General features: G+C 39.6%; 1 protein-coding gene across 1 annotated transcript in view; it reads left to right on the top strand.

Moving 5' to 3' along the window:
- ARFGEF3 (ARFGEF family member 3) overlaps window positions 1-23,056 on the top strand; it is an 86,772-nt gene extending 63,716 nt beyond the window's left edge. Inside the window, exons 26-35 of the mRNA XM_058836517.1 lie at window positions 1,847-1,950; window positions 3,332-3,476; window positions 5,912-6,040; window positions 6,575-6,751; window positions 7,297-7,411; window positions 8,114-8,216; window positions 8,776-8,907; window positions 11,043-11,173; window positions 14,001-15,231; window positions 16,000-23,056. Coding sequence (XP_058692500.1) covers window positions 1,847-1,950; window positions 3,332-3,476; window positions 5,912-6,040; window positions 6,575-6,751; window positions 7,297-7,411; window positions 8,114-8,216; window positions 8,776-8,907; window positions 11,043-11,173; window positions 14,001-15,231; window positions 16,000-16,191 — 2,459 coding nt within the window. The 3' untranslated portion in view covers window positions 16,192-23,056. The remainder of the gene's footprint in view (window positions 1-1,846; window positions 1,951-3,331; window positions 3,477-5,911; window positions 6,041-6,574; window positions 6,752-7,296; window positions 7,412-8,113; window positions 8,217-8,775; window positions 8,908-11,042; window positions 11,174-14,000; window positions 15,232-15,999) is intronic.
- The last annotated feature ends 231 nt before the right edge of the window (window positions 23,057-23,287 follow it).

Here is a 23,287-nt window from a genome sequence, read left to right as displayed (position 1 = left end):
AGAATTTGAAGAACTTGCTTATATTCATGTAAATTATAAAACAAAAAACCCTCCAAACCTAGAATATTGTAGAAATGGCCTGGCATTGTGCAGAGACAGCATGGATTGTTTGCAACAGAGCAGTGTGTGTTTTACACTGCAGACAGCAGAGACCAGGCAGAGCATGTCAGGGTGACCCTGCAGAGTAATTGTCATGCTTCACCAGCCTTCAGAACAAAGGCAAATGGTGCTGGGTCGTTCTGCCCACATGCTGGTGATCCATGGCTTGCCTTGATCATTAGAGTCTGACACTTTTCATTGAACTGTGACATTGTTGGGTTTTTTTTGTGGATGTAAATTATAGAACTTCTAAGTGGTGATAAAATGGGGCTTTTGGTTTCTATATGAATATTAATTCACAGAGGTTTCTAGGTCTGTAAGCAGCTCCATTTGATTTAAATGAAGCACCTAGCTGCAACAGATCTACTCTTTAATGTTACTCTTGTCTCATTGAGCTATTTCATCATTGATTTCAATGGGGGAAGAATTCACCTTGCTGAAATTGTAATTGTAGTTATTACTACAAAAGAGAAGTAAATTTACATATCCAGTACCAACAGAGGAAACTCATGTTTCTTCTGGAGAGCTTAAAAGCCTGTCTTATATTTCTTTACATTTCTCACTTTCATGAGATAATTTTGACCCTATTGTGGTCACATATAAAAAAGCAAGGTGGTTTTTTTTGTATTAAAGGTAATAGGACTATGGGAAACATCAGCAAATACAATGCCATACTATGTGCATTTTATTGTAAAACTAAAGGATTCAAACTTCACTGCTGACTTGGCTGATCTCAGTAGCAGAAAAGACTTTAAAATACATTATGGAGGGAATAGTTAAGAGCATAGAAAAAGCAAATAAATATAGTGAAAGGAGAATAAAGTAGGATCTAATAAAATAATTTCATATTTGTATTGTGCTTTTAATGAGAGGAATAACTTTTTAAGGCAAGAAAATGTTGATGTCGATAGGAATTTAGTCACACTTCAGATTTGGCACTGAATGGGAAGTATTTGAATAAACTGAAAATATGGTTCTGAGCCAAGTATTCTAAGGTGGACAGAACATCAGCTGAAAGGAGATAGGCAGACTGGCAAACAGAGAAAATGATGGAGTGAATGGAGTTATCCAAAGAGGAGCTCTGCAGCAGGATGCCTTGGAACTGCTCTGCTTATTGAATTCCCTTAGAGAAGCTGGCCTGAAAGGAGCAGTCTGCTGATGGAAGTTGGGAATACCAGCAATAGAGAGGCACTAGAACCTGAGGATATGTGTCATACAGTTGAAACTGTGAGACCTCGATACCTGCATTAGACAGCAGAAGGAAGTGTAGTATACAAAATATAAAACAATGTATTTAGGCAGTAAATAAATGAATAGGAAGAACTTGTGATAGAAGAATTTTCCCAGGCAGTGGGATGCAAATGAATAGAAAAAAATACAGTAATTGAGCAAATGATGAATATGAGCAAGTAATTTCTACACCCATGGAAGAAAGTGGAATGAAGTCAATATGACAGTTAATATAATCTATGATTATTAGAACTCCCAAAGACTCCACTAGGGAGATATTAAATAAGCATATGTTTATTAAAGCATTTATTTATATAAAAATTTGTATACAAACTATGACCAATATTACTATATTGTTTGCATGGGGGTTTCCTGGTTGTCATCTAAGAAGATCAAACAAAGGATGTTTTCTGGATTCTGTTCAGATATTGGGTTGTAACCGAATGGGAAAAGAAAACTAATGCTCTACTTAAATCTTTTCTTCTGTCCTTCCCAATGCTGCCTTTCCTTTCCCCAGGGGAAGTAGATTGTAAGGAGATGGGTGACTGTGTGCCAGGATCAGGATCTGCATCTACAGACTTGTGCCTTCCCGCGCTTGATTACCTCAGGAGATGTTCTCAGGTATAGTGAACAATCTTATACAGGCACCTGGTCTGGGAAACAATTCTAATCTGCAGGCTTTGCATCAGTCTTTGGATGATTTGCATGAACCCAGCAGAGTCTGTGGTAGTACTGTAGTCTGTGGTAGTACCTGGTGTTAATACCCTGCATTGTCAAATGCCTGGATCATACTTTCCAGGCCAGCAGCAGTGGGAAAACTGAGTAGATAAAAACACTCAGACCCAGGGAGCATGTGAGAAAATGTGAATGTTCAAAACCTCATAGTAATTCAAAACTAAATTCATTCTTATTTAAACAGTTACCATAAACTGTGTTGGGAATGAAGGACAAAAAACAAAAAGAAACCAAGAAGTTGAGAATTCTAGTATTTTAAGAACAACAGGTTGCACCCTCTGAAATGCAGAAGCAGCTTATTTGTACCATACAAACATATCTGAAGTTCAGGACAAGTCTCTAATAATTAGAATGCTGGCATGTTTCCTGTAATCTCCTTGCACACAGCATATATTTTTATCTAGGGTTATCTGGACAATTTTTGCCTGATTTCATAATGTTGTTTGTATTTCTGTAGCACCTGAAGGTCTTTTTGTTGGACCCAGGCCATGTTTTTCTGGGTACAATACAAAAGCACGACAAAGGATACTATGCTTGCTGAAAGTACTTAATATCTAAATTCAGAGATAGAGGGTGGATTCAGTATGCAGACTGAGAAAAGAAGGGAATAAGGCAGCTCAGAATAATAAACAGCAGACATACCAAATTCAAGTTGCTGTCTTGTTCATCTAAAACTTTAGTAAATATCTATGTATATATATGTATGTATATATAGATATAAATATCTAATGTATATTCTGTCTATACACAAAATAATACCATATTGCTATTCCTCATCCTTACAAACTCCAGTTCAGAGTGAGAGGAAAATATTTTCTCCTCTTTAAAAGAAGCAGCCATTTTTATCTTGGTATACCTTTTAACTTGCCAGTAAAAGAGGAACAGGAATGACTAAAAAAAAGTCCCGTCTGTATATTGCAAGTACATTATTTACTTAGAAAAACCTGATTAGATGCTGGTAGCATCCCTGCAATAGTACGGCTAACGGAGCTTCGTAGGTCATAGATGCAATCAGTGAGTTGTAACGCTTGCCCTCCACAAATGAGAAGAGAGCACACTCCCATCTGAGAAATGTGTTGTTTGAATTGCTGTTCTCCCTCTCTTTACCCACAATTTTTTACTTGCCAGTGAACCAAAGACTTTTGGCCACTAATTGTGTTTGCATACCTTTTATTGTATTTTGCATTCCTGTGTTGTATGTGATCGCTTTTACAAACTTTACTGTGGCTATTTATCTTATCTTCTCTCTCTTCTTCACCCTCCCAAGTTGTTAGCCAAAATCTACAAAATGCCCTTGAAACCCATCTTCCTCAGTGGCCGGCTGGTTAACTTGCCCCGAAGAGCGCAGGAACAGTCAGCCAGCAGTGAGGATGGGACTGAGTGCATCCTTTCTGACTTTGATGATGACACTGGTAAGTGCACTTAAAGCAGTAAATGCAGAACTAATCAATTGCTTCTTCTACATGTTGCTGCAAATTTTGCCAACTGCTGGAAGCAAAAAGAAGGGAAAATTCATAATTTATTGTTTCTTTGTTGTCTACACACACGCCCACATGTGCACACAGAGCTTGGAAGTTCAGGTCCTGTCACCTCCTTTATGTAAAAGATACAGTTCATATATAAGAAAAATATAACCCCTCTCTAGGGGCAAGATAACAATATTTTGATTAATGTTTATTTTTATTATCCTGATATTCATAATACAACATTGTATATTTCTGAGAGCTAACACAAAAATACTTTCTAAACCACAGCTGAAGTAAAGGAGTGAAAATCTTTTAAAGTTGGTGTTGGCAGGCCTGCTTCTAACAGAAAAAAAAAATACCAGTATTGAGTTACAGTCTAGAAAAATAAAGAATAATTGTTTAAATGTTTCCAAACTTAGGTCCTGTGGTCTGTTGAAATAAACAGTGAATTTCTGAAGTCTGTAAAAAGCGCTATGACCTCCAGAAAAAACAAGCAGCATTTGTCTCCTGATTATTGGAGGGTTTATATGGGTTGTAGATTAATCAGGTGTTGGATGAACTAGAGTGTGCAGAGCCAGGCAGAAAAGGAATGCAGCCGTATGGCTTCTGGCCTCAGGAGACCTTCACAGCGGTACAGTCACTTTTGAATATTGAACTACTGAGCTGTTCCAACCAGGCTGCCTCTGTGAAGAGTCAGCTGCAGCCTGGCAGAAAGCAGGCTGACTCCAATGCATTTCATTCATGTGCCTCACCATTCTGGCCCTTGGTCCCTACTTTTATCTGGACTCTTCCACCGTATGGGTTGTCCTGTTCTTACTACCCAGGATAAAGGACAGAAAAGCTGCTCTCTGTAACCAGAAAGTTACAAGTCCTTTGAATCAGACTGCTTTGAATCAGACTTGGAACTCAGTTGCCTGCTATTCCGAAGTGGCACTGCCTGTCAATCTCTTGCTTTAAATAGAAATATCACCCTGCAGCAAATAAACCTTCTTTTAGTTCTTGTCAGAGCTAAACCCTGAGGCTCTCACGCAAATTGTTATTTACATGGCAGTGGTGTTAGAGCATTGCTAGGCAAACTGACTTTACAAAGTCACAAGGCAGTCTTGACCTGGCACTCTAGTGCTCAAAGATGGTAGCAGGATGAGGCAAAATGTTTTAACCTACTTGCCATATTTGCAATATATTTTCCTATTGTATTTGATTTCATGCTGGACTCTTCAAGAGGGTGCTTTAGAGATACTCAGTTCTCCCAGATTAGAAAATGTCCACATTTTGTTCTGAGTAATTTGTGCTGTTTCTTTATCCATAAGTATCATTAAAGTCTACCTGACTCAAAACAATGTCACCATACATACTGCCCTCTGAAAGTGGTGTGAATAAATAAATGCTCAACCTAGTAATGAAGTAATGATTTCAGTGTTTTTTCGTTGTTTCTCAGGAAGATTCTTGAAGTCAGCAAGCTCAGTGAATCTTAAGCAAAGTTCCTTCTTGTATTGCCCTTTAGAATGTAATTATCCAGCAAGTATCAGATAACAGACTATATCAGCATAGCTGATATACCATTGGCAGAGAACATGAACTTATTAGTGAAAAAGTAAAATCCATTTTAGCCTTATAACACCATAGCCTTTTAGGATGATTCAACTCAAGATTGTAATGTGCAAGATCCTTCTAGTTGTTCATGTTATCATGGGGAACTAGCAAATACCTAAGGCATCTGTGAAAAATTAAAGGGCAGCCATTCCTAACCATCTTCAAAACTGTATTGAATACTAGTTGTATCTCATAATCTTTTAGGGGATACCTGTTTGCCACTGTAGATGAGAGCTCACCTGTATCCTATCTGCTGTTCTGGTACTTGTCTAGCTCTGTGACCTCTTCAACATCTAAAGATGACATGTGAGGCAGCCTGATTATACCTCATGGGATATTTTTACTGTTCAGTTCTGGGTACCGAATAGAGCCAGTTAAATTACGGCTAGTCTCCTCAGGAGCCTTGCTTTAAAGCATAACCTAAAGGAGTACAATCTATTCTGGACAGCATTTGCAATGGTAACGAGATGAAGCATTATTTATATCATTTTTGTGGGACGTTTTACACAAGGTTAAAGAGACTGAGCTAGTAGGAATAGTACAGTATGTGCATTGATGAGGAAGGATGGGACAAAACACAAACTTGATAAAAAGGGAGAGAAAAGGAAACAATCACTTCAAAAATGGCTATTGCCCACAACTATTACACGACAACAGTAAACATGCAAGAACCATGATCTTTAAGTTACTTAATTTATTAATTTCCGTAATTTCTGAGGGCAAGTTTCACCTGTGTAAGCAGTATCTTATTCATGGTTTTTAATCTTTCTTTCTTTCTTTACTTGTAGGCCTTATCAATGTCTGGATTATTCTTCTGGAAGAATTAACAACTGCCATATCCAACTGTCCCCGTCAGCATCAGCCTCCTACTTTGGATCTGCTCTTTGAGTTGCTGAGGGATGTTGCCAAGACACCTGGTAATGAAAGGGCTTGATAAAATGTGAGCTAGTGGAGTCCTAGCCAAACCTTATAGACTCCTAAGCCATTTCTGTAAAGTATGTTACTTGTGTTAAAGCTGCACAGAGACATTCTCTACTAGAAAGGGATTTTCTCAGAGCTGGTAAATTGTTCCAGTCAGTCCATCATTCTGTTGACAAAAGGCATCTTGTAAGAGCATATTGAGCATATGCTTAAATTTATTGCACAATAAAGAGGCGTGGTACTCTATCAATGTCCTAGCCACAGAAAAAGGTTGCTTCGTGTCTAGGAAGTAGAAAGAGAAAATTACATAAACCTGCAGATCTGCTGGGAAAGACTGCAGGTAAACAGTTGGCTGAATGTACCTCATAACTACATCCAAAACATTTTGCCACTCTCATCCCACAAAAAAGTTTCAGAACCTCTTTCCTTCAGCATTACTTCAAGCTTCAGCTTGGAACAAGTTAGCAATTTTACTGAGCATGTAGGCTTTGTAAGCAAGTGTATACAACCATTATTGTGTTTATTTTAAGGACCAGGATTTGGCATTTATGCAGTTGTACATCTTCTTCTTCCCACGATGTCTCTTTGGCTCCATCGCAGCCATGGCGACCATTCTTACTGGGATGTGGCATCTTCTAATTTCAAGCATGCCATTGGCCTTTCCAGTGAACTTGTAGTGGAGCACATTCAGAATTTCATACACTCAGGTATGTCATTGTAGTGTCACATCTACTGTCATCAGTGACATGTTATTGAATAGCTACTTGGGGAGGTAGTTTCATTGCTTTTTTGGTTGCTCAAGCATAAAATAGGAGGAGAGTTAAAAATTTCTTATTGGGATTTTTTTTTCTTTATAGGGTTCAGAATTATGGGGGAAAAAAATTGTAAGACACTTATGGAAGTTATTTAGACCAGGCTCCTTCTCAAAACAGGACTATCTTCAAAATTAAAAGATCATCATCTTTAGTATACTTCCCAAAAGAAGATACAAAGATTTTGATCATAAGGAACTGGAATATCAGAAACAGGATCTAAGATAATTTCTCCTGTACCAGTTCAGTCCAGACATGTTATACTGTTAACTTAAAAAGGATTGTTCTTATTTCAGCTTGATACGATGCATGCTTCAATAGCTGCATAAATAGCATTTGGTTTTGCAAATTCTCTGAATAGCAAAGTAAGTGTAGGAAGACTGTTTAATTATAATGAAAAGACAATGATGTTAAAACCAGTCTGTGTTTTTTCCTTATAGATATTGGTTATGAAAATATGATCAATACTATGTTGAAAGATCTTTTCAAGTTGCTGGTAGCCTGTGTAGCAGAACCAACAGAAATTATTTCCAGAGTTGGCTGCTCCTGTATCAGGTAACCCAGTCTGTTCACTCTTAGCATATTCAAAAAGATATCTATATCTTTGAAGAACTTGTGGACTGATAAGTTGGTTAACATCTCAAAAGAAATCTACAATACATCTTAGCTCTTTTTAGTGGAAAAATGAATTTTAGACTTACTAGCCTTTTCTTGCTCTTTTCAGTGTGCTTCAGAACCTGTGATTTCAGGCAGTACTATATGTATGAATCTCAAAAAAAGCACATTGTTTATATATATTTAGTCAATAATTGACCCTTAAGAAAAAGGGTCTTCTCCTGGCATTTACAGGTCTTTAGAGATAATTAGCACCTTTCACAGTCTTCAGGTTATTACAGTCATAACCAAAATAAGCACTGCATTTATACAGTTACATAGTGTATGGTTCCCGTGGCAAAATGTCTAAACTGTAGTGTAATTACAAAAATAGGTCAGAGGAGATTGGATAACATTAGCTAGCTACTGAGTAAGCCTTTTGTTCTGTTTTCATAGAATGGTTTGGGTTGGAAGGGACATTAAATAGCACTTAGTTTCAACTCCCCTGCTATATGGGCAGAGACACTTTCCACTAGACGAAGTTGCTCAAAACCCCATCCAGCTTGCCCTTCCAAAGATGGGGATTTTCAGCCTTCTTCTTTTATAGGTAGGAATTGTCTAGTTCCTTCTTGAACATGGCAACATGTTACTGTGTCCTTGCAGATATGTGTTGGTGACAGCAGGGCCTGTTTTTACTGAAGAGATGTGGAGGCTTGCATGTTGCGCCTTGCAGGATGCATTCTCTGCCACTCTGGAGCCAGTAAAGGTAAAACTGCCATTTTGCTGTCAGTCAAAATGTAATTACACAGTGGATGCACTAACTTTTGACAAGTTGTTAATTTGTCAATTCACAAGTAAACATGTTGGATCAGCAATGGAGATTGAAATCGGTTTTTCTAAACATATACTGACAACACTAGTAGCTTACAGTTCAGACTTATTTTAAATTGCCTTGCCAGTATGAAATCAGAAGAGTTCAATAGGTGAAAATTTTCCTTTTGATCCATTTCTTCCTCTGGACTTACCAAAACTAGGTAGAAGACCTAGAAGACTAGGTAGAATGTTGCTTTGCTGTAGCTGCATGTTCCACATATACTAGTTTTCAATTCACTGTCTGTTTTGTAAACAAAAAATCCTGTGAAGACTTTGCAGACCAGCATCCATAAGAAGCTGCCTTTACATTGGATATATTGATTGCTAGATGGCAGGTGATCAGCTGGTGGGAATGGCAAATCACTGATTCTTGTATTTCACACAGCAGGCTGGACATGGCTACAATCACTTGTTTAACACAAAATTAATTCTGATGTTGTGTCTCTCTATAGAACCTGTTGGGCTATTTCCACAGTGGTACTGAAAGCTTTAGTGGAGATGCCTGTGAAGTGAAGGTGGCGGCCCCCTCCCTCTCACCAAGTGCTGAAGCTGAGTACTGGAGAATCAGAGCCATGGCACAACAGGTACTGACACATGTTTCAGGGGAAGTCAGAAAACCTTTTAAACTTCAAGCATTTCTTTATGAAGTGTATTTTTTCCCTCATCTTCCTCACAAACCCTACCAGCAAAGACTTTCTCATCACCAGGCTAACATCAATTGCCTAATAGTAGTATTCGGAAAAAAAAAAGAGAAGAAAAAAATCCCCAAAACCTCAAAACTGTTGGCCTGTAAGTAGGAAATTGGAATGCCTAGGGTGGGAAAAAAATGCATGGATATCTAAAGAGGACTGATAATGAGCCTACTGTGAAACGTAATTTTAAAAATTGCCAGGTTAGCATACATCAGTGGAAATGTATCTGATAGAGGAAGGGAAACAGTAGTGTCACTGTGATTCCTCATCAAGAATCTCACAAAGATTTCTGAATACTCTGTTAAAGAATGATAAATTCAAAGGACAAAAATTGCACTAGAATAGACATGGTGATATAAAAATAGGAAAGCAAGATTTGATTAACCCATCAAAGCTTTTTTCTCTGTAAATACTTAGGTATAGATTGCAAAGAAGAAAAAGGGTTGCTGGGAACTAGAGGATAATTTAACAAGTGATTCAGTGACTCCTAATCAGAATCAGCAGAGCAAACTTGGAAACAACCTTCTTAGGGTCCTTTTGACTACAATAATTATTCATTCTGTGAAAGTGGTTATATGAAACAAGTTCTTTGAAATACAGCAGATTGAACTTAATGACCTGCAGAGTACCATAAAACTGTAAATACCATATGAGAGTTTCAGCATGGGAAAGCAGATAGATTAAAACAGCCAGCAGATGTTTGCTGTCAATTTCTGACTTGATAAATCATACTCTGATGTTGAAAATCTGAGACACACAGACCAGGATTGGTGATCACAAATATTGTGGTAGTGGCAGACATTGTTTGAATAGAAAATGTGCTTTAAATTAAGTTTTAAAGATGTAGAACTCAGGAAAGCAGGGAATGTAACATTAATACTTTTCTTGTTGACACTAAGAGTGGCACTCCCTGAGTCCTCCTCAGTGAGAATTTGCCACTACTATGAATCTACAAAACAAAGCAAAAGCAGCTGAGAGTTGTTTCTCTATTTCCCACTGAACTGATTTTGGTTGGGATGGAGTTAATTTTCTTCCTAGTAGTTGGTACAGTGCTGTGGAACTTAGTATGAGAATAATGTTGATAACACACTGATGTTCTTGTTGTTGCTGAGTAGCGAATAGTCCAGGACCATTCAGTTTTCCATCCTCTGCCAGTAAGGAGGCGCATGAGAAGCCTGGGGGAGAGCATGGCCAGGACAGCTGATGGAGACTGGCCAGAGGGATATCCCATACCACAGAGTGTCATGCTCAGTATGTAAATGAGGGGAGTTGTCTGGCAGGGGCTGATCAGGAACAGGCTGGGCATCATCAGTCTTTGGGTGATGAGCAACTGTACTGTGCAAGTTTATCTCTCTCTCTCTAATTTTTTTGTTTTCTCACTTTCTGTAGTGGTGGTTGATATTACTGTATTTTTTTTTTTAATTATTAAACCATTCTTATATCATCCCATGGGGTTTATCTTTTTTTTCCCTGATTCCCTTCCCCTCCCCATCCTTGAGAGGGATGGCGTTGTGGGGTGTGGTAAGTTCGTAGCTGCTTGGTATTTAGTTTAGTCTTTGGTTAAACCACAACACACCCCCGAATGATTGCATTGTCTGCTGTATCTTCATGGCTGAAAATAATCCTTCTGACAGCCAACCTTTCTAGGTGCAGCTGGCTAACTGTGCAAACGGGTCCTTGTCTCCACTGTACGTGATACTTTCAGACAGAAGCATACAGACAGCAGAAAGCTTGGTTTGGCATTTAGGGTTATGCCTTACAGAGGTTCAAAGGAAAATATGTCTGTCCTTTCCCCTGCACCCCACTGGATGTCTGGAGGTAGCCCACTGCTGTTTTACCAAAGTAGTAAAAAGTAGTAGTCCAGGAAAGGTCTGCCTGGGTAGATACCTTGCATTCTCTCTATCACTGTAAAATAATTCAGTATGACAAATATTTCACACTGCAGGGAATCCTATTTCCAGCCCTTTCTCCCCTGGACCCACTGCAAGTGCTAAACCAATTGTTTTATTTAACTTGTTGTTTTCTAGGTCTTCATGCTGGAGACTCAGTGCTCCCCCAAAACCCCTAGCAACAAGGAAGGGTTTGAACACGCCCAGTCGTGTGTGCTCATCATTGACCTCCCACCAGATAAGAAACCAAATGGGCATAACCAGAGAAGGTAAAATATCTTCCAAGGAAGACACTGTGTCACTAAAAGCAAGATAAAAATAGTGCTGGACAGGAAGAGATGTGAACTGAGCCTGGTAAATCATACCCTCTCCATAGGGCTCGTCAACAGAAACAAATACACCAATCAAATTAGGTTTCGTGACACTGTTGTGTTTTTAGTCATACCTAGAAAATGCAATGTCTGCATCACCGAGGGTCTTTTTTAACTCAAAATTACTTGGTTAAGAAGGTAGAAAAAGGTGGATAAACTGGGGCATTATAAACTGAAGAGACCACATCCAAAACTGCAAAAACTGTCAAAATTGAGCTAGGGAGCGTTGTTTTTGTTTGGCACATTATTTTTGTGGAAGTCGTTCTGTTATGTTACCACCTGAGAAACTCATCTATTTGCACTACAGTCTGATCCTGTGAAAGAACATTTCCTCTTGCTTGCACTTGGTTGTTTAAACAACTACTGTACCATCATTTGGGCCAAGAATCAGAATTCTGCATTCAGGGTTTGTGTTTGTATTGCAAGGTATGCAATGGCATGAAATTGTCTTTTATGAGATACCAAACATGGTTTTATACCATTCAAATCTAAACTATTGCTTGCAACAAGGAGCCAGAATGTGATGGTCCTTCTTTGGATGGACAGGAAGGAAGACCATGCAAGATGTCTCTATTCTTACTCTTCTGTATAGAAGTTTTCCCCCAAGAGCAGGTGCTGTTGCCTCACCATCAGAGAGCGGGGCCCTGCACTGAGACAAAGAAAGCTTGAGATCACAGGTTAAACTGCTCCTTTTTAGGGGAAAATATCTGCTTTATCCAAAGGCTAGCAGGTCGTTCTCCTTGTTACTATGAATGCAAAGCAAAAGACTGGAATATTCACATCTCACAGCACATAACACCATGCAACCTAACAGGCTGTGTTTGTAAGGGTAGCAAGGATCTTGCTTGTCTTTAAACAAATAAATAAAGCTTGCAATTAATACAAACTCTGAATGCTCTCACACTGTGCTTTGTCCAACCAACTGCTAAAGGTGTATATGCCCATACCCAAGTGTTATCCCAGCAGTGCTCATTTTTTCACTGAAACACAGCTCAAAAGTTGACTGTGCCACTGTTTTCATATTATTTGCTACAGCAGTGCAGTAATATGGCAATCATGCATGATAGTAAATGTGGCCTTTCCGAAGTTTTACTTTAACCTTAGCAGGGTTTCACTTCTCCCTTTTGGTTTTGTTTCCTTAATGCTGCATCGTTTCACAGGAAGCTGGGGTAAGGGAGCTTTTCTTCTTCCTAAAAAGTAATCATATATTTCAGTTTGAAACTTTGGGCAGAATAAGAAAATACTATCCTTAACCAGCTTTGACACTGTGCTTTCACCTGTAGTTCTCTACCAGTTTCTTTTCGGATTGAGCAGTACTTTACACTGTCCTTGTAAATTGCTTTTTTGGCTCTTACAAGGAAAGCAGATCTGCTTCATTCCTGACCCTGCTTTTGGAACAGGATTTGTTGCTTGAAATCACTGCAAGCTCTCATTTAACTTTATATATGCTCTTAAGAGCTTTTCTGAGTCAGTGCCTCTAATGATTTTTACAGCAGAAAACTACTTCCCCATAAAGAGCTCAACTGTATGTGCTAGTCATCAACATTTTATCACTGTCAAATAATAAGACTACTAAATTTTACTGATGTGTCAGCACTGACTGACAGCTGTGCCACAGTAGGCAAACTGACACAGGGAATGTCAAACAAAGGAACAAAGAATAGTTTTCCCTGAACTTTGTTTTAAATGTAGTGTTCTCAAATTTGGGTCTTGATAGGATTTCTCAAAAAAAAATAATATTTGGCTTTTTATGTTGGTATTCCCAAACACTTCTGAAAGTTGTTTAATGAAAGCATAATATTTTTTGCAGTTCAGTCTACAACTGAACCTCTCATGTTATGTGAAGATTTGCTTTGACTCAGACCTAAAACTTCAGTATTGCAAGCAAACTGAAAATCTCTTCCTTACTTGATAGCTGTGCTAATTAAAACTTGACTCATCACATCAAAGTATTATTATGTGCATCAGCTCCATTTAAAACATTGCCCTTACATAAAGACCTTTTAAAAAGACCTTAAGATATATTAAATTAAGATATATATTGTATTATATATATTATATATATCAAGATATATTATAAATGTATCGATTTCTCATTTGAAATCCATGAGGTACCAAACAACAGGGCTGTCTGTCTTCCAAGCCTTCCTTGCCTGTAAGCCTCTCAGTGCAATTTAGTGGTGAAAGACCTGAAAACTTTGGCTGGAGGCATTTGCCATTCCTGTGTCCCCTGTGAAAATCAAAAATCAACTCCCAGCATCCCTCTAACAGGAGCACAGCTAAGAATCGCCCAGTATCATTTGTGAGGAACAGGGTTAGGAATAGATATTTCCATGCTAGGCTCTCAGTGTTCAAGTTGAAGTATTAGGAGCAAGCAGTGAAATGTGCCTTCAGCCAGACTTCAGCTTCTTTGCATGCTGCATTGCACTGCTGATGTTTCTGCACATGTTTCTTTATTGGTTGGATAACTCTTCATGGTTTATTTTTAAGAAGTACTCCTGGGCATTAGTGGAAAGGGAAGCCAAGTAGCAAACTAGTTTTGGCCTCAATTTGTCATGGCAAAATAAAGGTTGTCTGACCTTTGGTGGAGGAATAATTTGTGTGTTAATAAATTCCTCAGTTATAGCAGGCTGAAATATCTGACTGTGCTTTTATTCCTAGTACAAGCACAATGCACCATTTTAATATGCTATGATTTTTTCCTTCCCATGCTTGGTTTACCAAGTATTCCATTCAGGACGATAGTGGTGAGCTTGCTGTCCCACCAAGTACTGCTCCAGAATTTATATGACATCTTACTGGAAGAATTCGTGAAAGGCCCTTCTAACTTGGAGGAGAAAATGGCAATACAAGTACCAGAAAACAGGTTGGCTGGTTTTCTCAGGTACATCTCCATGCAAAACCTAGCAGTCATCTTTGACTTACTCCTGGACTCCTACAGAACAGCCAGAGAGTTTGACACCAGACCTGGGCTGAAGTGTTTGTTGAAGAAAGTGTCTGGCATTAGTGGAGCTGCCAACTTGTATCGCCAATCAGCAACGAGCTTCAATATCTACTTCCATGCCTTGGTTTGTGCAATCCTGACAAACCAGGAGAACATCACTGCAGAGCAAGTGAAAAAGATCCTCTTTGAAGATGATGAGAGAAGCACAGACTCATCACAGCAGTGCTCTTCAGAAGACGAGGACATTTTTGAAGAAACTGCCCAGGTCAGTCCCCCGCGAGGGAAGGAGAAGAGACAGTGGAGGGCTCGAATCCCATCTTTGAGCGTCCAGCCTGTCAGCAATGCAGACTGGGGATGGCTGATCAAACGGCTTCACAAGCTCTGCATGGAACTGTGCAACAACTACATCCAAATGCATCTGGACCTGGAGAATAATGTAGAGGAGCCTCCAGTGTTCAAAGGTGACTCTTTTTTCATTTTACCATCTTTTCACTCAGAAACCTCCACCCCATCAACTGGAGGGCTATCTGGAAAGGACACACCATCAGAAGATGACCGAAGTCAAATCAGGGACCAACTGGGAGACAGCTTGACACCTCGAGGAGGGAGTGGAGAAATATTGCTGCTACCCCCACCCCTGAGTCCTAAACCAGAGAAAAAAGAGCAAACCAAGAAAAAAGAATGGTGGGAGAGTGCTGGCAACAAAATCTACACCATAGCCACTGACAAAACCATCTCCAAGTTTATGACAGAATACAAGAAGAGAAAGCAGCAACAGGCTATGACATCCTTCACCAAAGAGGTCAAAGTGGAAAAGAAAGGGGAACTCCTGGGTTCAAGAGGACCAGACTCACCTGTACTCCAACGGCCACAACATCTTCTAGATCAAGGTCAGATGAGGCATTCATTCAGTGCTGGTCCAGAGATCCTGAGACAAGAGAAGAGACCCCGTTCAGGGTCCACAGTCAGCTCCCTGAATATATCTATTAGGGATGCAGAGGCCCAGATACAGGTAGGACTTGTAGGATTCTTGTAGAAGGCTAATGATAATAACAATAAATAAAAAGATACCTATTTTTTAATATATTATTATAAATTATATTATTTATATATTATTTTGTATATTATTATAATATTTTTGTTAAATATTATTATATAATGAAGTCCTCATGATGAAGAGTGAATCAGGAGCTGGAATTAATAAAAATCTGATTCTGTCCTATTAAAAGAAAGTCTTCAGGAAAGTGTCATCAGGCATATACTAGTTTAGCTTTCAAGATTATTTCTATGACTGGGGCCAAAGTTGCCCTTAATCCTGAGAACTGACAGCCTACAGCAAACTCATTACTTACTGCTATGGGTTGTAGCCCACTGAAGGCTTTTGCCATGCTGCTTATGACATTGCTTTTGTACTTAAGAATGTGGTTTTTTTGTTAATTCCAGAGAAAAAGAGTGGGTTCTTTTGCTAAATAGCTTGCTGTTTGCATGTCCAAGTGCACAAATCAGTGAAAGCATCAAACTTGACAGATTTTTGTTCACTATGGGACAAAAAAAAGGAAAGGGTAAGCATGATGCCTGCAATACAAAGTCAAATAATGACTTAGTACTACTGAATGTAGTTTAGGAAGTCACAGTGAACATTAAATGAATATGCTGGCATTACTCAGTCTGCTTCATGAGGCTGCAACCACCAGGTGTCTTATTTTCTGTCTCAACCATTGGGCTCATCTATTTAGAAAGGTCTTCTAAAGAGGTTTTTTTAAATCAAATTTCTTCATAGGCATGGACCAACATGGTGCTGACAGTTCTCAACCAGATTCAGGCTCTGCCAGACCAAACTTTCACAGCCCTGCAGCCAGCAGTGTTTCCCTGTATCAGCCAACTGACTTGCCACGTGACAGATATTCGTGTCCGCCAGGCAGTACGGGAATGGCTGGGAAGAGTGGGCCGAGTTTACGATATCATCATTTAAACCAAGCTGTGCTCTGTTGCAAAGGGCAGAAGACATTCAAGGTATACAGCAAAAAAGTACTTGGGGTTCATCAATTGCCTATTTGTTGGTGATAAATTGTCAATTTATATTGTCTATCCACCTGAGATTGTGTGTCCCTCACTCACACTAGCAAAGGAGGCAAAGCATGAGTCTGTTTAGAGGATCTGGCATGGGCCCAGAACCTGTCCATAAATCAGGCTCCTACCAGAAGAGATTATACATTTCATGGGCATCATTTTAATTCAAATTTGCAGCAGTGGGAGCCACCAGAAACTGCAGCAAAACTTCCACACTTGAAATTATCTGTGAGTGCAACTGTCATGTGGATGTCAAACCAGGTCAGTAAACCTATTTAACTTAGAAAATAAATAAGTAAATACAAGTCAGTGAAAAGGTGGGGCTATAGGACAAGTAAGAAGGTGACATTTTTTAGGTTAACATCTTCCCTTCAAAAATTGGCATGAGAGAGGATAGCCAACTAAAGATTATTGTAGTAGATGTGTCACTCATTAGAGAAAGTGGAAATTTATTTTTCTCCAAGAAGAGCCTCTGAAGTCACATTTGGATTAGCTAAAGAATCCCAGGTCTAAAATGAGTGAACCAAGTAGAGGCTATTGATCCTTTCATTGCTCTTATGGAGTATTACTCGAAGAGAAATGGCGCTGTCAAACTGCCCTCTCTGCAACACCATCCTGGCTGCCTCTTCACCTATGCCTACAGCTGAGCATTTTGCCACGTGTCTAATTCCCTCTAAGGGCAAAAGGGAAGTTTGTTTTGCTCTTTCCTGTGAAGCTGTGGGGAAGACACACCACAGCCAAATACCAGCATGTGCCAGTGTCCAGTATTCTTCTAAGCAGAGTAGAGGTACAGTGTTCCAGTTTAAGCACCACTGCAGCTGTCATTCTACTAGAAAGTTATGTTTGTTTATATAGAGCAGCTGTAGCCAGGAACACCCTTATCACCTTTGTTAAATGTAGCCTATCACTCAGAGCTGAAGCAAGATGGAAAATAGTATGAAAGGGAGGTATATTTCCTGTTTCTCTTTAATTTCTTGTCTGCTGCTGTAAATAGAAAAGGACAGATCCTCATGGAAGTACATTCCCCCTCCATGCAGCACTCCTACTGGGACTATTACAATGTGCTGTTATTAAGAGGGAGGAAAAGGGGGAGGATTGACTATTGTGTTGTCAAATGCATATGTGATGCTTTTCACACAATACAAAGCAAAGGGTTACCTTGCTGCACAAGTTGTGTCACAGCCCTTGGGACATTTCACCTCATACTCCCATGCTATATCATTTGTTGATTTGTTGATAACTTGTTGAAAATTAGTTGATTTTAATTTTGGGTGACCCCTAAATGCTGTTCTCCCAAGGCTTTTAAAATGTGCATGCCAACTAAATATACAGCTTTAGTCCCTGCTCCAAAGCATCCTAAAAATGTCATCTCTTTATATAAGGCCTGGATTTTGCACAACTAACTACTTTCAGCTCTTAAACCTGGAAAAACAGGGAGCCAAGAGGCTCCACTGAACAGCCATCTCCCAAGCTGCTTTGTTTACAAAGAGCCTGACACTATCTTCCTGCCTTTTCCCTCCATTGCCTACTTCCCATTTGTCACATGCTAGTCTTGTGCAGGGAGTATTTGTCCCGTAACTTTCTGTAGTGCCACTCATGCTGTTTCCCTTTCTTTAAAACGTTCCCTTTGCTAAATTCTTTAAAGGACATAAAAATTCTGTAAAACCAACTCTTTTCTACCACCTAAACTGATTTTTTGAATTACTAATTCAACAATGTTTTCAATTGTCAATTTTCCCCCAACAGGGGGACAGGTTAGATTAGGCTTTGGTATCTGGGAGAGTAGTAGCACAGTTTGATTTCTGTTGCCATGTTTTTCTTATACATCTTTAGATAGAGTAGAAGTGTGATTACATTTTTTCTTAAAGTTCTCATTTGGCATCTATACAGAACTGCTTTTAAGGCAGTACATTTATTAGTCAACAACAGAAATCAGAATAATAAACTACGTTTAAAGCAGCCAACTCTGATGGTTTTCATTATAAATGCATTGAATGGATGCAGATCCTTGCTGTACTGATCTAAAACTAAAGCAAATTCCTAAATTATGTAGGGGAAATAAAATTGAGAGCAGTACTAGTGAAATAATCAGAAGAGGTCCTAGAATCTAGGAAATATCATGGTTGCATTGTGGTTGCAAAATCCTTCTGTAAATCAGAAAAAAAAGCTTTAGGAGTGACAATACCATTACTACCATCTCCCTCAAGCCCATGAGCACAGTATAACCTGGTGTTACCTAATTGGCCACCATCTTGATCTAAAATGTGATTTTATTTTAACTATTTACACTACAAATACCACAGTGGAAAATGAGGACAAATAAATTTGCTATGTCGCTGTCAGCCTGTTTTGAACTTTGTCCTTCAAATTATGCACTAAGTGCCCATTGTCACCCTCAGTGCCTCTGCTCATTAACACCCCTCCCTAAAAGGTCATAAGTAATTTTGAGTAATTCCAGAAATGTAATTTAGAAGGAGGGAAGAAGGAATATTTGAAGCAGCAGACATTACAGACTGAAATTCAGCATGTGCTGCTCTTCCTTTTCCTTGTGTGTATAAAATGCTAACCAGGTGAGGGGAGTGGTCCATGGCCACTTCAGTAACCACAACCATGAGATGTAGAAGCTGAAGCTTTCTGATGTACCTTCAAAATATAAACAAATAAAAAAAAAAATTAGTTGGTTCATCGGATTCTCAGAAATTTTTCTGCTAGTTTAGCTATAGACATTGGTAAGCCCCAAAGATGTAGAATAATGAATGTGTCAACAATGAATAATGAAGTCACCATTTCATAGGTCCTGTGTGGTCTGTTTCAAGGCTCATGACTGCTAGCACGATACCTTCAGACCTCATAAAGCAAGCTTTTAGCGCAAAGGAGAAATCTGCCAGAACAGTCCCAGGAAAAGGGGACTGGCACCAGCCTGTCCTAAGCTTCAGAAGGGGAATTCCCAACACTGCACATCCCACTTGTGTCCAGGTACATGTCCATGCTACAGTGGCTTTTCTGCTTTCTCCTTGTGAGTGGGGAAGCACCTCAGTCAATAGCGGTAGCATCCTTGTATCCACGTGTGTATTACATGGGATACACATGTATCCCATTCAAATCTTTACTGTTAGCTCTATAACCTCATGCATGGCAGCTTTACTCTTGAACCAAACATCCAGACCTTGAGCAAACCAGTCACTCTGCTTTACAGCCTTCGCTTGGTCTTTCTCTTTGCCTTGGTTAATGACCACATTCTTCTCTTTTCTTGCCCTTACTTTTTTGTCACATAACTTTCTATAAGAGTTGGGTTTGAATTCTTTTTACTGAACTGGCCAGTTGTTTTTAAACATGATTGCCCAGTAAATTTTGCTCAGCTGAAATGCTCTAAAAAAGAAGACGTGGTAGCTTGACATCCTTCTCAGGTACCAGAGCTGCACCTCTGCTGCCTTTGCCTAATTCACACGGCCCTCCTCAGGGCCACCGCAGCCAGCAGAGGCAAGGACATCTCATTTTAAAATCTTGCAGGCAGTTGCTAACAGAGAAAGTTGCTGCTGCCCAGCATCAACTACCTTTAAGCACATGAAATAGCTCAACACTGTGCAAATATTTAAAAACTTAAAAGCATTCATCAGGAAAACAGTCCTTTTCCTACAGAACAGGTGCAAGGTTTGACCCCAGCTTACATGGTCTCAGGTCAATGCATATGTTTGCACTTCATTCTGCACTGTGAACATATGCAGTCATATGAGATGATTGACATGTTATGTACAGATAGCTGTAGCTCCAAACACTGCCATATTCTGGGCATTCAGCATATTTTCAGAGAGCTATCCCCATTAGTAATATGCTTATCTGCTGTGTTATGTATTTGTGTCACATCGGCAGTGGTTAACACAGTTATTCTGGTACCTTTTCTGAGCATTCAGCAGCCATTGAATTAACATCACTATCTCTTGGTTAACATGCCTTCATGTCTTTATGATGTTAAAATACAGATTTAATACTTTCCTAGGGATAAACACTCATTTGGGAATGACTGAGTTAATTTACCATATAGAAAGAATTATTGGAAAAAGATTTACACAGACCTGGGCAATACTTTCCTTGTACAACTCCCAGCACAGGCAACACAGCTTTTGCCTCATCACAGATGAAAAATTTACATCCTCAGCACTGTAGCTTGTACGTGTCAAGGCCAAGCACAGTTTACACCTGTGACTTGTAAGGTGCTTTCCCTTTCAGTTTGAGCTTCAAGTTTTGTTTAAAACTTAATTCTTTATGTAAAATTCACTGACAAATCCTCACTCACCAAAGATAAAATCCTCACCTCTAAGTACCATGTGCAGCCTTCACCTGTACTTTATATAGCAGCATCTCGGTGTTGGTATCAGCACTGCAGAGCCCAGCACAGCACGAAATCGAGCAGCAAACAGGTTAGAAAGTAGAGTCCAGCTCCATGTGCTGCCTGCACTTTGTACCTTTCTTCACAGCTTGGGCCCACACTCAAAGTGCTGAAGCTGTTGAAATCAGTGGAAGCTAAATAGCTAGGGATGGATCTTTAATAGTCAGGACTCAGTCCTTGAATCCTTCAATCCCTACATACGGGTCCACGAGTTCTCAGGAAAGGGGGAGTCCTGTTAAGTTCTTTGTATCACCCTCTCTGCTGCTGTCCTCCATACACCTCCTGCTTGAAAATCCACAGGAACCAGCACACAGTCTCACAGTCCTGTACTACAAAACTAGAACCCTCACTTTTGCACAGATCCAGCAAGCCAAAGCGATTTATTTTTTACCTAGCTTGTCTGTATAGAAGCTGTTGAGAAATTGTGCATGTGGTTTGGCTATTGTCACCTTCAGCAGTCCTTTCTAGAAATGCCATTTCTCAGTGCTAAATTGTTTGTAATTCATGAGAAAAGTGAAGTGCTTCCCCTTTTTTCACCCCACTTTTATACTACGATATGTCTAAGGAGTTTAAGCAGGCTATTTATTCATTATTCCAGGCACACTAATTTATGGGAAGACCTTTGTACAGGGCTCATCGTGGTTTATGACATGAAATAGTTTTTTTTCAGTTGCTGATCATTCCACAATTGTTAAAGAAGTAAGATTATACCATCAATTTACCAAAAGAAGTTTCTCTTCTTTTAGTGTAAAGGACCAATTTACCATTGCAAAGAAGCACAAATGTTGGATTTTATGCAATTTAGATAAAAGCATGTGGCAGCTAGCGATCCCTCTTCACTGAGCCTCCCTAATTTGAGTGGAGTTTCTATAGGGATATCACCAAAGGGTACTCACCAGCAACATGCCTAGGACTCCAGAAGTTGTACAACTGCAAGGAAGAAGTAATTTCCACTAATTCCCCTCAGAACACATACTTTATATGTGACACTAAACAGTTTTGGCCACACATGCGGTGCTGGCTTTTTAAAAAGGAAAAATGAAAACACATATGGCCTAAAGTGTGCATCAGTCTTTTCACTTAGTGCTCAGAGGTCTCCAAGCTGAAAACTAAAAGCAGAGGGAAGAAGAAATGCCCTAATTCTGTGGATATTAGTGTAGCTATGCTGTATGATCCTGGATTAATGCAATAATGAGCTCGCCTGTGGAACCAGATCCCTCAAATTCCAGTTTTTGGCAAAATCACAAGTTGAGGTTTGCATAGTTTACACTGCCACATTGAGTCAGGGAGCTGAGTTTATGGAATGTATTTTTGGTTAAGAAACATGGCAACAGGATCTATTCAATCCTTTTATCCCAGCATCTTACTTTTCCAAAGGTAGTTTATGTACTTTGATAAATTTTGTCTGCCTCCCATGGAGCATCAGGGCCCTGTTTCCTGTCCATGCATTTGGTCCGTCTGGGCTGTGGTGAAGTGCCACACTTCCACAAGCAGCAAGCTGCAGCGAGAGAGCAGAGCTAGCACACAGACACAGGTACACAGGCTCAAGCAAGGGACAAATATCTCCTCCACAATCAGGCTGTGACCCCTGAGCCCCCCAGTCTGCGGAGGAAGAGAGGACTCAATTGCAAAGGGAGAACAGCCAGGAAGGGCAGAGCATGGTGGTGACAGAGCCTTGTAGTGCACGCTGTTTGCAAGAGCAGGTGGGAGCAAGAGATTGAAGGTATGCAATGACAACAGCAAGAACCTTCTTTCAGTTCCCCCCACTTCCTCTTCTCTGCCTCTTTTCCCCTCCCTGCCTCTTTTGGCATTTTTGTGAGACTGCAAGCATACTTCTATGGGCCCTTCAACCAGAACTGAAAGCAAGCCAAAGGGAGTGGACACTCTATTTCGCCAAAGATCTCTTTTCTGTTTGAAAATTAAAGATAAATAAATAAAATTTTATTTCCATTATGATGGCTGCCAGAGGAAGCATTTTACCACAAAACATGATTCCCAGGACTTAATCTCTCTAGCTGTATATTCAGGAGGATCCAATAGTACTTCTTAAGAGAAACTATGAATTACCTTGTCAAACAAGTGCTTACATTGGGTTTACCTTCTGCTGAGTTCATACCTATCTGCAATTCCTTGGTCTCATCCATGTTTCCTCCCTCTACCTTTCTACTCTTCTTCAGAAGAACACTTCCCCATGTCCACCATGTCCAGTTGTGCTGCTAGCTTTGTATGGTCCTTGGGTGTCCAGTGGTCGGGCAGTCACTGTCAGCTGGCTTGCAAATTGTATTTTGTGTATATTTTATTCTGACTGAATTCTGAAATGGAAATATTTTAAAACAAAAAGTATAAACTATTTATGTTGCTTGTGTTGTAGAATAAAGATGCAAATGCAAAATAAATTATGCTTTGGTTTTGTCTAATGAAAGTTATTGTGCAGTTCCTGATAAAGCAAAAGAACAGAGAAGAAAAAGGGCCTGAAATACTTGGTGTGTACTAGCAGGAACTGCAGTTTTCATGGATGACCTTGGGAATTTAGTCACTCTGAGCTGCTATATGTTTTTGGTGGGAACTGAGATCTAAACACTGACAAATGAATCCTACAGCACTTCTAGCC

This window comes from Poecile atricapillus, chromosome 3 (assembly GCF_030490865.1).
Source record: "Poecile atricapillus isolate bPoeAtr1 chromosome 3, bPoeAtr1.hap1, whole genome shotgun sequence".
In the NCBI taxonomy this organism is placed as follows: domain Eukaryota; kingdom Metazoa; phylum Chordata; class Aves; order Passeriformes; family Paridae; genus Poecile; species Poecile atricapillus.
This window is presented reverse-complemented; position numbering and strand designations above follow the sequence as displayed.